General features: G+C 37.5%; 1 protein-coding gene across 1 annotated transcript in view; it reads left to right on the top strand.

Moving 5' to 3' along the window:
- MCTP2 (multiple C2 and transmembrane domain containing 2) overlaps positions 1-14,303 on the top strand; it is a 438,267-nt gene that overhangs the window by 327,616 nt on the left and 96,348 nt on the right. Inside the window, exons 14-16 of the mRNA XM_053717625.1 lie at positions 3,711-3,813; positions 4,950-5,051; positions 5,165-5,239. Of these exons, the coding sequence (XP_053573600.1) occupies positions 3,711-3,813; positions 4,950-5,051; positions 5,165-5,239 (280 nt within the window). The remainder of the gene's footprint in view (positions 1-3,710; positions 3,814-4,949; positions 5,052-5,164; positions 5,240-14,303) is intronic.

The following is a 14,303-nucleotide window of genomic DNA, read 5'->3' as shown; positions in this document are numbered from 1 at the left end:
TAGACATTTATTAATAGTAGAAATAATTAAAAGGAGTGATGTGCAACAGTTTATCACTGGGGAACTTAAGCATGTCACATATAGACCTGACACTACTTGCTTGGCTAGAAGTAGATACTCATATTCTTGCAACGTTACAAGGGGGATCACTTGAGTAATTGGTTAAGAAGCCAACTTGTAGGAAGATTATATTAGAGATGTGCAGGGAAGAAAATTTAGTTTCAGAAATGCCTGTCCCTGAATATTCCTTGCCTGCACTATTTGGTTTTCATTTAAAGGTACAGTCTACACCAGAATTTTATTGTTTTAAAAGATCAATAATTCATTTATTACCCATTACCCAGTTTTGCATAACCAGCACAGTTATATTAATATACTTTTTTACCTCTGTGATTACTTTGTATTTAAGGATCTTCTGACAGCCTTTCAATCACATGACTTTTTATTTATTATCTATTGACTTGCATTTTAGCCAATTAGTGCTGTGTTGTGCTGACTCTTAAATAATTTTCCGGCTGTGAGCCCAATGTTATCTATATAGCCCACATGAACTAGCACTTTCCTGTTGTGAGAAGCAAATAAAGAACATGTGATAAGAGGCTGTCTGTAGTGGCTTAGAAACAGGCAGAAATTTAGAGGTTTAAATGTTATAAAGTATATTAATATAACAATGTTGGTTGTGCAAAGCTGGGGAATGGGTAGTAAAGGCGTTGTCTATCTTTTTAAACAATAACAATTTTGATGTTGACTGTCCCTTTAAATAGAATTTTTGTGAAACGTTTACATTAGTTTTCATTAAAACAAATCTAAATGTTTCCAAGTTACAGATAAATAGTTCACCTGTAGCTACAATACTTATTGTAATGTGCTTTCCAGAGCCTATAAAAATAAAGCAAACAAAATTACGATTTTCATCAGTATTTATTATTTTTCTTTAATTTAGTTGGTGCATTCTTTCGGATTTTCGTTTCATTTTAAATTAAATTTTCAAATAAAATTAAAGGGACACTGAACCCAAATTTTGTCTTTCGTGATTCAGATAGAGCATGCAATTTTAAGCAACTTTCTAATTTACTCCTATTAGCAAATTTTATTTATTCTCTTGGTATGTTTATTTGAAAATCAAGAATGTAAGTTTAGATGCTGGCCCATTTTTGGTGAACAACCTGGGTTGTCCTTGCTGATTGGACAGCACCAATAAAAAGTGCTGTCCATGGTTCTAAACCAAACATTTTCTGTCTCCTTAGCTTAGATGCCTTCTTTTTCAAATAAAGATAGCAAGAGAATAAAGAAAAATTGATAATAGGAGTAAATTAGAAAGTTGCTCAAAATTGCATGCTCTATCTGAATCACAAAAGAAAAAATTTGGGTTCAGTGTCCCTTTAAATGTCACCACACCTATGGGTTTCATGCACCCAGAGCATCCTCTACATGATCCAACACTCGTTAGACACACACTGGAGGCACTCGCACACAGTCTGGTGTCTTCTTGTTGACACTGATGCTGGGACCAATTGAATGATTGTAGCCAGCGGAAACTTCTGCATCACTGGGAGAAGGAACTGAGGGTGGACAGAAAGAGGCCACAGCTACTGGTGCCTATTTAGCCTGGGATGGTCTATCTGAGGCACCTGCAGTCTTTTTCTGTGCTCCCTGAGGCTCCTGAGCATTGATAACCTATAGCCTATGGGCCTCTTTAGCATTTGCCCTTGTGCCATTGTTCTGGAGGCACTGTGGAACAATAGAAAAAAACAAAAAACCAGAAAGAGTGCCTCCTAGTACAGGATATCACTAGTAGCTGTATATTAGCCTCCAAAGTAATGAACTTAAAGGGACACTGAACCCAAAAAAAAATTATTTTGTGATTCAGATAGAGCATGCAATTTTAAGCAACTCTCTAATTTACTCCTATTAAATTTTCTTGGTATCTCTATTTGAAAAGCAAGAATGTAAGTTTAGATGTGGGCCCATTTTTGGTCAACAACCTGGGTTGTTCTTGCTGATTGGTGGATAAATTCACCCACCAATAAACAAGTCCTGTCCAGGGTTCTGAACCAAAATTGTCTGGCGTCTTAGCTTAGATGCCTTCTTTTTCAAATAAAGATAGCAAGAGAATGAAGAAAAATTGATAATAAGAGTAAAGTAGAAAGTTGCATAAAATTTCATGCTCTATCTGAATCACAAAAGAAAAAAAATTGGGTTCAGTGTCCCTTTTAAACTTACAAGGGTTGCAGTGCCAAAAATGATTTAATACAGGTGCTGCAACCCTTGTGAGTATAATTATATATCTAAATGTGACAGAAACACTTATTGCTAATCAAAAACAACTAAGTTACTGTAAATAAAAAAATCATATGAGGTGCACGGGTCAGAACACTGCTCCTGCGCTCAAAAGTTTCCATATAAATCATAAAAATATGCAAACCATTTATTTACATAAAAATGAAAAAAGGCACATATTGTGTAAACAGGACAGTGAGGGGCCCCACTCATTCCCTCAAACTATCAGAGCACACTCACATCCACAGGCATAAACTGTATGAACTTTATTCAATATAGGGAATCTTTTTTTTACTCCCAGCGCCCCTAGAACACGCTTTAGTGAATATTGGTGTTCTTGAGGCACCAGCTTCAATTCAGCCCGTTTGGAATGCTCTCCTAAGTCAATTTTCCCCAGACAACCTCCTAGTTTTGCTTAATGGACGGGATGGCCCTGGTTAAAGGGACCTTGTACCATAGATTTTTCTTTGCATAAATGTTTTATAGATGATGAGATATAGCCTATTTGGGAGTGTTTTTGTAACAATGTATAGTGTTGATTATTTTTAATAACATTGTGCTGATTTTTACACTCCTAACCAAGCCCCACAGTGTCAGCTTTATACGGTTGTTTACAAACTCCTGTTTATCTTTTTTTTATATGCAGAGAAGGGGGAGGGGATGTCTGCTTCCCCAGCCCCTTTTAGTGGGTATCCCAGCCTAACCTCATACACAGTGCTTATTTGGTAGCTTCTAAGTAAGTTTTTAAAAGGTTTTATACTGAATTTTTAGATATGTATCTGTGCATATTCTTATTTATAGTAGTATCAATTACATGCAGTTATATGAAAATTGGTGTATACTGTCCCCTTAAGGTGCTATGAAATCACAGTATAACAAAAGTTTAAAATATTAGAAAAAGGTATTTTTGTTTTCTTAAATTGGGAAGACTATCCAAGCACAGGAATAAGGAAAGTGAATGGAAAATACAATTTCAGTTGAAACTACACACTGCATTAGAATTGTTTTTAAAACATAAAATAAACCAATATGGTTCTCCAGTGATGTAGCACATGCTGTAAAAAAAGAAAAGCTTATAAAAATTAAAGTCACACTTAGGGTCCATTGATCTAAATCTCTGTATATATGGTACTCGCAAAAATACATTTTCTGTGCTTTTAGAGCAAAGGAGAAAATGTGTGGGTATTCTCTAATGTAACACATAGGATGTGTGTTTTCTGGATGTGAAGATGCACAGTTCTTTCCTGTACTATTCTTGCCATAGTTGAAACTTTAGCAACTAAGCCATTAGATCAAGGAGATTGCATTTTTATCTCAGTGTTTCTGAAAAGTCTTAAGCCTGTTGCACTTTATACAATTTTTGGAAGGGCTGTCTTACAGTGTTAGCACCATTGTGTTGAAATAATAATATATTTATGCATTTTTTTCAGCCCTGTTAAAGATCTCCATGATGTTCTGGAAGTAACAGTTTTTGATGAAGATGGTGATAAGCCACCTGATTTTCTTGGGAAAGTTGTGATACCTTTGCTCTCTGTAAGTTATTTAAAAATTATAGTTATAAAATAATTGTACAGATTGACAACAAACAATGATACTTGTAGAAATATATAAAAGGTGTGAGTTTTTATTTTTTTATTTTTAACTATATTGTATGCATTCACTTTTGAGGGAAATAACTGTCCTCTTGCCAATTCTATACACATATCAACTACCTGAATATAAACTAACTGAACCATACTATATTTCTGGATCATTTACTATGGAACCCTTTTCAAAGTGAATTTTGTGCTCTGTTTTATTGTGGAGTTGAAGAATTTATAATCTGTGTACTATATATCATTTCCTGCATAATGTGCATTGGGAATTTGCTGTGATCAGTCCACTGAAATTTGGTTGTATGGTATCAGCACCGATCTTTACAGAGAGATGAATCCTTCTCCCAGCATTCCATTTAGTTTTTGATCTCTGTTAATATCTCCCCAAATCCCCATATTCCTGATGTTATTGAAAGCAGAGAGGTCTGAGCAGATGCTACTCTACAACATGAGTCTGTGCCAAATGTTCTGTGGGATCAACTAGCAGACTGAGAGAGCTCATTTTAGGAGCTGACGGACTTTCAATGATTTTTTTTTTTTAATGGGCTTGTGGATTTTTTCGTTACACCTGTATAAAGGGATGACCAATTAGAAAATGAACATTTAGCTAGCCGTGTTATGTTCTTCATTGTTTCTAGATATTGGACTCATTTATTAAAGTGTCATGAGAGCAGTGTGTGTTAAAATAAAGCTACTTGCTAAATACATTTCCTTCCCCTCAAAGTGACATAACTGCATAATTTGGTCTGTTCATTAACCTTTGAGTATCAGAGTCCATTATTGTTCTGCAAACTACACCCATTATCTAGGTTAATGTAATTATTTTACAATGAACAATTGAAGCTTTAAAAAGTGAATATAGGTGATTTACAAAGAAATATTTCTAGTAGGCTTTGAGGTTCTAAAGAGATGCACATCTGCCACAGTTAAAACTCCTGTTTACATGATTTGGAAAACACTCAACTATATTTGATTGTTTAAAGTTGCTCCTATATTTACCAAATTATAATAAATCAACTTGTTTTTATATTTTGAATGTTTTACTAAAATACATCTGTTTCTGATCTTTTCAAGGTAAAGAATGGGCAGCAAGTGGCTTATTTATTAAAAAACAAAGACTTGGGGAGTGCATCGAAAGGAGTTATTCATTTAGAAATTGATCTAATTTTTAATCCAGTAAGTAGAGTGAAACAGATAATTATTAAAATGTGCTTTATCTATCTATCCATCTATATATCTATCCATATGCTATCTTAATGGTTTCTAATGTTTATATTTATTGTATTTAGGTAAGAGCGAGTGTGAGAACAGTTCACCCAAGAGAAAAGCGTTTTGCAGAAGAAAACCCAAAGTTTTCTAAAAAGGTTTGGTAGAAGAACCCTCTGAGATATGCCTTAATCTTGCCCTCATATCTTTGTATAGGTGTATACAAGCTTATCTGTCTTTCTCATCTGTAATACACACTATTTCTGTCTCTCACTTTCTGATCATCACCTCTCTATCTTGATGTCTCTGTGTGTGAGACTTCTGCTGTCTAATGTGGCCTCTTTCCTGTGCCGTCTCACTGTTTTTGCCTCACTAGCCTTTCTTTGTTACCTTTTATCTTGTTCTGTCTTGTGTTTACTCTCTTTAATATCCTCATTTAGGCTCAAACATATTGAGTGGAAAATATCTGTGATCAGCATAACTCAACTGGTATTTATGGTTCATAAAGGTATAATATTGGCACAGCCAATGTTATCGATATCACAGGTAGTGATCAAATTTAATCTGAAAGCAGTTTTGCTTAAACACAAATGCACATCCATATTTATGGTTTATTATTAAAAATAAGTTAAGAAAATAAAACATATTAAACACCCCTCCCTGAAGTATAATTTTAAAAACCAAACATAGTGTTGAATCAAATGTATACATCTAGATGAGACACTTACAGACTCAAATGGAGAAGATGCCCGGTGTAGTATGGGGCACATTATTATACTCTGTATGCAGGTTTACCATACACATGTAAATATCCAAGTTAAATGAAGGAATGGGGTTTTGTTCTTCACCTGTAGGGTTTTGAAGATGATTTATTGTGTATATAAACAAAACTTAAACAAGCAATTTATCATGTTAAATGCCACACACCTTTATACAGCTTGTATATAGGAGTTTCGGAATCCTGTACATTTTGGTGACTGAATTAACCATAGCAAAAATAGGAAGTAGTTGAGTAGAAGAGATGTATGTATAAAAAATGAGTAGAGGAAAAGGAATGCTTTTCCTGGTATACCTAGACTAGAAAGAGAGCACATGAGATGTCATCAGGGATAGTCTAGAGTAGTGATGGCGAACCTTGCCTTGGCACCCTAGATGTTTCAGAACTACTTTTCCCATGATGCTTAGGCCCTCTACAGTCCAGTCAAGCATCATAGGAAATGTGGTTCTGAAACATCTGGAGTGCCAAGCTTCGGCATCATTGGTCCTAGAGTATGTTGTCATGCTAGTAGTGATGTTTGGGAGAAAATAAGGGCCATTTTTTTAGTCAGGTTGATAGCAAAGATGGTGCAGATATTTAGTGGAATGTTAGGATGATAAAAAATAGAGTTATGGAAGTGAGGAGATATGTGTAAGAACTACATGATGTAAATAATTTTACCTATCTGTACAAGGTCCTAAATAGGTAATATCGGTCCTATATAAGTTTGTCTTTACCTATGCACTTGTACTTTGTTTTACTTACCTGAAATATAAGTCCTTAAAGGGACACCAACCTCCTAGCTACAGTATCAGGGTTACTACTCACAATGCTCTTGTTTTGTCCTACTGTGCCTGTAGCTCTCTTTTGCCTAAAGTTATAACAAACTTAATAACACATTCAGTTATGTAATACAGCTTTTCACTCATATCAGGGGCAGAGAGTAAAGTTAATATAACCCCACCAATGATGCCAAGGATTTCTCTCAGAATAGAAATAAATTGGAAACTTTTTTTGAAATTTTATGCTTTGACTGCATCATGAAAGAATTTTGAGTTTCATGTCCCTTTTAAAGGGCAAAAATGTAATGCACCAGTAATAATTGTGTGTGTGTGTGTGTGTGTGTGTGTATACATATATGTATGTGTGTGTATATAAAATGTTATATATACACGCATACATACCTGCATAATAGATATGTACTTATGGAGTGGTATACTTAGTCAATTTTAATTGCATAGCCATAGTTATTATTCCCAGATATGTACCCGTATTCTGTCTAATTCAGATCTATTTTATCGTTTATATGCCAGCATTAGACTGTCATCGAATTAGAGCAAGTTGGGTCTATCTATGTTTCCATTTATAGTGTTAAGATACTTTATCATATATTTAAGTACTCATTGGCTCTGTATGCCCTAACAAAGTCACGTAGCAGTGACGAAACGTGTCAGTGGGCGGGGTTAACTATTGACCACGAGTGTGTTAGTGTTGTGAGTGCTTGAAACCGGCTATAGAGCCAATGAGCTATTGTATAATGCTAGTTGTACTAAATACAGAATTTATGATCTAAGATCAGAATACCTGTCCTGCGATTTGTGCGGACACGGTCTCATATAAAATATATTTATATTTAACTTTTATACCTCAACTGGCACGAGTTCTAATTCTGGGCATGTAGTCGAGTGAATGTGTGTATACGATATAACCATGTTGTTACTGAATGTGTAGATGACACATTGTATCACGCAAACTGAACGCAAAGGGATAAGAAAGCACAATCATAAACTTATTGTTTAGTGCACAGCGCATTACATAGTTGATAATTATTTCCTGATAAGAGTATTACATATAAAATACGCAGATCAAACTAGTGAACTTATTAAGACACTAGAAGATATCTCGAAGGATTGTGATAGATTAACTATCCAATAAGTACTTAAACATATGATTAAGTATCTGAACACTATAAATGGAAATATAGACCCAACTTGCTCTAATTCGATGACGGTCTAATGCTGGCATATAAACGATAAAATAGATCTGAATTAGACAGAATCTGGGTACATATCTGGGAATAATAACTATGGCTATGCAATTAAAATTGACTAAGTATACTACTCCATAAGTACATATCTACTACTAATTTTTCTTTGAAAGGGAGATTGATCATATGAGTATGAGTAATTGCTTAGTAGTATTTCCAGTAAGCTGCATTAAATCACCCCAGTAATTAATATCTAAGGAAGACTGACAGCACTCACACTAGGTATTAGCTTGGACTCAATACTGGGATAACCTATTTAAATATGTGATAACCCAGAAACATAGGTAGACACAAATCAGTCCAGATAACCCTTGCTATACACTGACCTATACAATACACATCTTGTGTGTCATAATTAACCCCACAGCCCTTTTAAATTGTTTGTCTGTTTTTAATTTGTGGTGGAGGTAGAAAAGGAATTTGGAAGATGTAGTGGAAGTGACATACCCATACACCTATAGCCCACACTTTAAGTTTAATGTATTGTGTTGTCATTTAAGCATATATGTTTAATAAAGTGTTGTGCTTTTTAACATTATCTACTAAACTCTGGAATAGTGCAATAAAAATCGTTTCTTTCTTAAGACACAGTGAATCCACAGATCATCAATTACTGTTGGGAATATCACTCCTGGCCAGCAGGAGGAGGCAAAGAGCACCACACCAAAGCTGTTAAAGCGATATTATACACTCATTTTTTATTTGCATAAATGTTTTGTAGATGATCTGTTTATATAGCCCATAAAGGTTTTTGTTTTTTTTAAATGTATAGTTTTGCTTATTTTTTAATAATATTGCTCTGATTTTCAGACTCCTAACCAAGTCCCAAAGTTTTATTTGAATACTGTCAGCTACCTTCTCCAGCTTGCTCCTGCTTATGTAAATGGTCTTTTCATATGCAAAAGAAGTGGGGGGGGGGGGTCTTACTTCCCACTTGCAGTGGGCTTTCCAGCTACCTTTTTAACAGAGCTAAACTGAGAGCTTCTAAATAAGTTTTTAAACAGTTTTATACTGGATTTTTATATCAGTATCGGTGCATCTTATTCTTTATAGTAGTGTCTATTACATGCAGTTATATGAAAATGAGTGTATACTGTCCCTTTAAGTATCACTTCCCTTTCCACAAACCCCAGTCATTCTCTTTGCCTGCTGTGCAAGGAGGAGGTGAAGTTTTCTGTGTCTGAAAAGAAGTTTACTTCAATCAAGATTTTATTATTTTAAAGCAGAGTAGGTTTGCTCTGATCTTTCCTTGGGTCTAGCTGTACCCCACATCAGTCTCTTCAGTAGGGCAGTGGTGACTTTTAAGCAATTGGGAAATTTGTGAGGTACAATCCACTGTGTTTTTTCAACAGTTTTGCTGCCCTATTCAGAAAGCCTGAGTAAGCTTACTTGGATCTTTCTTTCTCCACAGGTCCATGTGAGGAAGGGCATCCTCTCAAACCAAGTGAGCTGTCCTTCTGCCGGACAGACTGAGATTCAGGAAGTGCCAAGAAAATGTTTTCTTTTATTTCAAGAGGAAAAATACTGGCACTTCAGCAGTCTGAGGCTGCATGGGGACCCTTTGATTCATTGACCCCATTAAGGGTTAATTACTAAGGCAGATTAGCAGACACTGGCTCAGTCAGTGTCCTTAGCTCCGGTGTAGACCTGGTGAAGGACAGTGTAAGAGAGTGGTGACGCTGTTAATATTTTTAGTCAACAATGCATTTTTGTTTATGTAAGACTTTTTTCTGTTATAGTCTTTATAGCCTCCGGGACCATCCCCGATTACTAGGAGGGGGTGGTTCCCTTACTGAGATGGCAGAAAGTGTAAGACACGCTTTCTGGGCTCACTTTCTGTAAGTTCCGGAGTGGTGACGCTGTTAATATCTTCGGCTGCAACGGAGTGAAATCGATCAGCCAACTTTGTCTATCAGGATTCCGGAGTGAAACCGGAATGCTTTTTCAATATTTTGAATTCAGTCAGCAGGACAGGTAGGCACTTCAGCAATATAGCTGAGGTGTAGAGGGTTGCCTGGGGATTGAAGGACAGGATTATTGAGCTCCGTTTCGTTTTTGACTAAAATAACTTAAAGGGGCAGTAATTGTTTTTTCTAGTTCTAAGAATAAAAAGTAAAATGTTTCTTCTTTTTTTTTTTTTTTGCCTTTTATTGGTCTTCTTGTTTGGTAATATGGACCAAGAGGCTTTGCTAATTGTTGCATGTAGGCTATGTTTTAACTCCCAGGTGGAGCCGCCAGTGCCCTTTTTTTCTTCATGCATTAAAATAACTTTGTGTTACTGGGATAGACTTTTTGATCCTGCTGTTCAGGTGTCTCCTGTATCAGATGTGCCGCAGCTTTCTCCTCAAGCGTCCCACTCATTATCGTCTCCACATGCAGTGCCCTGCGGTTCCTCTCATGCTCCGGTAGGAGTTTCTTTGCAAGACATTGCTGCCCAGGTTTCCTCTGCAGTATCTGAGGCACTGTCTGCATTTCCCATGCTTCAGAGAAAATGCAAGAAGAAATCTAAAGCGTCAGTTAGTAAGGTTTCTGATCCAGTTGTGGCTAACCAGGGTGCTCTTTCTCAAAAGTCTGAGGAGGAAGACACTTCGGTAGTGTCTGAGGGTGAAATCTCAGACTCGGGCAGTATAATTCCTTCTTCTGATGCTGAAGTTGTATCCTTCAGGTTTAAAGGGACAGTCTAGTATAAATTAAACTTTCATTATTCAGATAGGGCTTTTAATTTTAATCAACTTTCCAATTTACTTTTATCATCAAATTTGCTTTTTTTCTTGGAATTCTTAGTTTAAACTAAACATAGGTAGGCTCATATGCTAATTTCTAAGCCTTTGAGGGCTGCCTCTTATCACATGCTTTTTAAATCTCTTTTCAACACAAAGAGACAGAAAGTACTAGTGGGCCATATAGATGACACTGTGTTCAGGCACAGGGGGTTATTTAACATTTAGCACAAAACAATGCTAAATTTAAGACAATAGATAATAAACAGTCAGTCATGTGATAAGGGGGCTGGAAGAAGGTTCCTAGATACAAGGTAATCACAGAGGTAAAAAGTATATTAATATAACTGTGTTAGTTGTGCAAAACTTGGGAATGGGTAATAAAGGGGTTATCTATCTTTTAAAACAATAACAATTCTATGGTAGACTGTCCCTTTAAGCTCGAACACCTCCATATGTTACTTAAACAAATACTTTGATGTTCCCTCCACGGTGAAGGGTATTCTCTGTACCAGACCTTGCTACAGAGATTATTGCTCAGAAGTGGGAGAGACCTGAAATTCCTTTTTCTTCATCTCCAATTTTCAAGAAAATGTTTCTGATAGCCGACTTCATCAAGGAGTCATGGCAGATGGTTCCTAAAGTGGAAGGAACAATCTCCACTTTTGCCAAGCGAACCACTATTCCCATAGAGGATAGCTGTTCGTTTAAGGATCCAATAGATAAGAAGTTGGAGGCCTTGCTAAAGAAGATGTATGTTCACCAGGGTCTCCAATGGCAGCCTGCGGTGTGTATTTCCAATTTCACCAGTGTGGCAGCCTACTGGTTTGATGTGTTGTCTGATTCCATTCAGACAGATACCCTTCTAGAAGAGATCCAGGAAAGATTTAAGGCTCTTAAGTTAGCCAATTCCTTTATCACTGATGCTTCCTTACAAGTCATTAAGTTGTGAGTAAAAATGTCTGGTTTTGCTGTACTATCTTGCAGAACCTTAGGGTTGAAATCCTGGTCTGTGGATATTTAATCTAAGTCCAAGCTTTTGGCGATCCCTTACAAGGTTAAGACCTTGTTTGGACCTGGCTTGGCTGAAATAATTTCAAATATTACAGGTGGAAAGGGATCTTTTCTAACACAAGATAAGAGGAATAAGCAAAAAGGACGTCAGATTAATTTTCGTTCCTTTCATAACTTCAGAGGTAAACCCTCCCTTCTTCCAAGCAGGAACTATCCAAGCCTTCTTGGAAACCCAATCAGTCTTGGAACAAGGGGAAACAATCTAAGAAATCTGCAGCTGATTCCAAGTCAGCATGAAGGGTCTGCCCCTGATCCAGGATCGGATCTAGTAGAGGGCAGACTTTCTCAATTTGCTCAAGCTTGGATACGGTATGTCCTGGATCCCTGGGTGGTGGACATTGCATCCTGGGATTACAAGTTAAAATTCAAGACTTTTCCTCCCAGGGGCAGGTTCCTCCTCTCAAGATTATCTGTAGACTAGATAAAAAGAGAGGCATTCTTGAAATGTATTCAGGATTTTTCTGCCCTGGAAGTGACCGTTCCTTTTCCAATTCAGGAACAGGGTCTGGGATTCTACTTTAAAAAAACTTAAAGACCTATTCTAGACCTGAAATGTCTAAACAGGTTCCTCAGAGTACCGTGCTTTAAATTGAAACTAGACGTTCCATTCTTACCTTGGTCCAAGAGGGTCAGTTCATGATGACCATAGACCTAAAGGATGCTTATCTTCATGTTCCCATTCACAGGGATCATCACAAATGTCTGAGATTCGCCTTTCTGAACAATCACTTTCAGTTTGTAGCTCTTCCGTTTGGCCTTGCCACAGCTCCCAGAATTTCCTCAAAGGTTCTGGTGGCTCTACTGGCAGTGATCCGGTCTCGGAGCATTGCAGTGCGCCCTATCTGGATGACATTCTGATTCAGGCACCATCTTTTCAACAAGCAAACCCTCATATGGAGATCTTGTTGTCTTTTCTTCGCTCCCACAGATGGAAGGTGAATCTGGGAAAAAGTTATCTGGTTCCAGCTACAAGGGTAGTGTTCTTAGGGACCATAATAGATTCCCCAGGGGTGGACAATTAGGAAGTGGATTTTCTGAGAAGACAGACTTTTCATCCCAGGGAGTGGGAACTCCATCCGAAGGTGTTTTCCAGCTTGACCCTCAAGTGGGGGCAGCCGGAGCTGGATCTCATGGCATCTCGGCAGAATGCAAAGCTCCCGAGGTATGGTTCGAGGTCGAGGGATCCACAGGCCTTCCTGATAGATGCCCTGGCAGTCCCTTAGAATTTCAGTCTAGCATACCTGTTTCCTCCGTTCGCTCTACTGCCACGAGTCATGGCTCGGATCAAGCAGGAGAGGGCATCAGTGATTCTCATTGCACCGGCGTGGCCTCGCAGGATTTGGTATGCAGACCTAGTGGAAATGTCATGAAGTAGAAGGAAGGACCTTCTACTTCAGGGTCCCTTCCTTCATCCAAATCTTGTTTCTCTGAAGCTGACTGCTTGGAGTTTGAATGCTTAATTTTATCTAAGCGTGGGTTTTCCGAGTTGGTCATTGAGACTTTGATCCAGGCTCGCAAGCTTGTGACAAGAAGGATTTACCATAAGATATGGCGTAAATATCTGTATTGGTGTGAATCCAGAGGTTACTCTTGGAGTAGAATCAGGATTCCTAGGATTTTGTCTTTTCTCCAGGAAGGTCTGGAAAAGGGTTTTTCAGTGAGTACCTTGAAGGGTCAGATCTCGGCATTGTCCATTTTGTTGCATAAGTTTCTGGTGGACGTACCAGACGTACAAGCTTTCTGTCAGGCCTTGTTCAGAATCAGGCCTGTGTTTAAATCTGTTACTGCTCCATGGAGTCTTAACCTTGTTCTTTAAGTTTTATAGCAGGCTCCGTTTGAGCCTATGCATTCCTTAGATATTAAGAGGTTATCTTGGAAGGTTTTGCTATTTTCTGCTCGGAGAGTCTCAGAACTCTCGGCATTGCAGGTTAATTCCCCTTATTTTATCTTTCATGCTGATAATGTGGTTCTTCATACTGAGTTAGGTTTCCTTCCTAAAGTTGTTTCGAACAGGAATATTAATCAGGAAATTGTTGTTCCTTCTCTGTGTCCTAATCTTTCTCATAAGGAGCACTTGCTACACAACCTAGATGTTGTGCGTGCGCTGAAATTCTACTTGCAGACGACTAAGGATTTTTGCCAGTCTCCTGCTTAGTTTTTTTGTTTTTTTTTTTCGTGGAAACAAAATGGTCAGAAAGCTACGGCTACTTCTCTTACTCTTTGGCTGAAGAGTATAATTTGTTTGGCTTATGAAACTGTTGGACAGCATCCTCCTGAAAGAATCACAGCTCATTCCACGATGGCTGTTTCCTCTTCCTGGGCATTCAAAAATGAAGCTTCTATGGAACAGATTTTCAAGGCTTGAACTTGGTCCTCTCTACATACTTTTTCAAAATTTTATAAATTTTATACTTTTGCCTCGGCTGAGGCTTCTTTTGGGAGAAAGGTTCTTAAAGTGGTGGGTGGTGCCTTCTGTTTAGGTATTTCTGTCTTGCCCTCTCTTATCATCTGTGTCCTCTAGCTTGGGTATTGATTCCCAACAGTAATTGAAGATCCGTGGACTCACCGTGTCTTAAGAAAGAAAACAAAATTTATGTTTACCTGATAAATTTATTTATTTCTTG

This window comes from Bombina bombina, chromosome 6 (assembly GCF_027579735.1).
Source record: "Bombina bombina isolate aBomBom1 chromosome 6, aBomBom1.pri, whole genome shotgun sequence".
Taxonomy (NCBI): Eukaryota; Metazoa; Chordata; class Amphibia; order Anura; family Bombinatoridae; genus Bombina; species Bombina bombina.
This window is presented reverse-complemented; position numbering and strand designations above follow the sequence as displayed.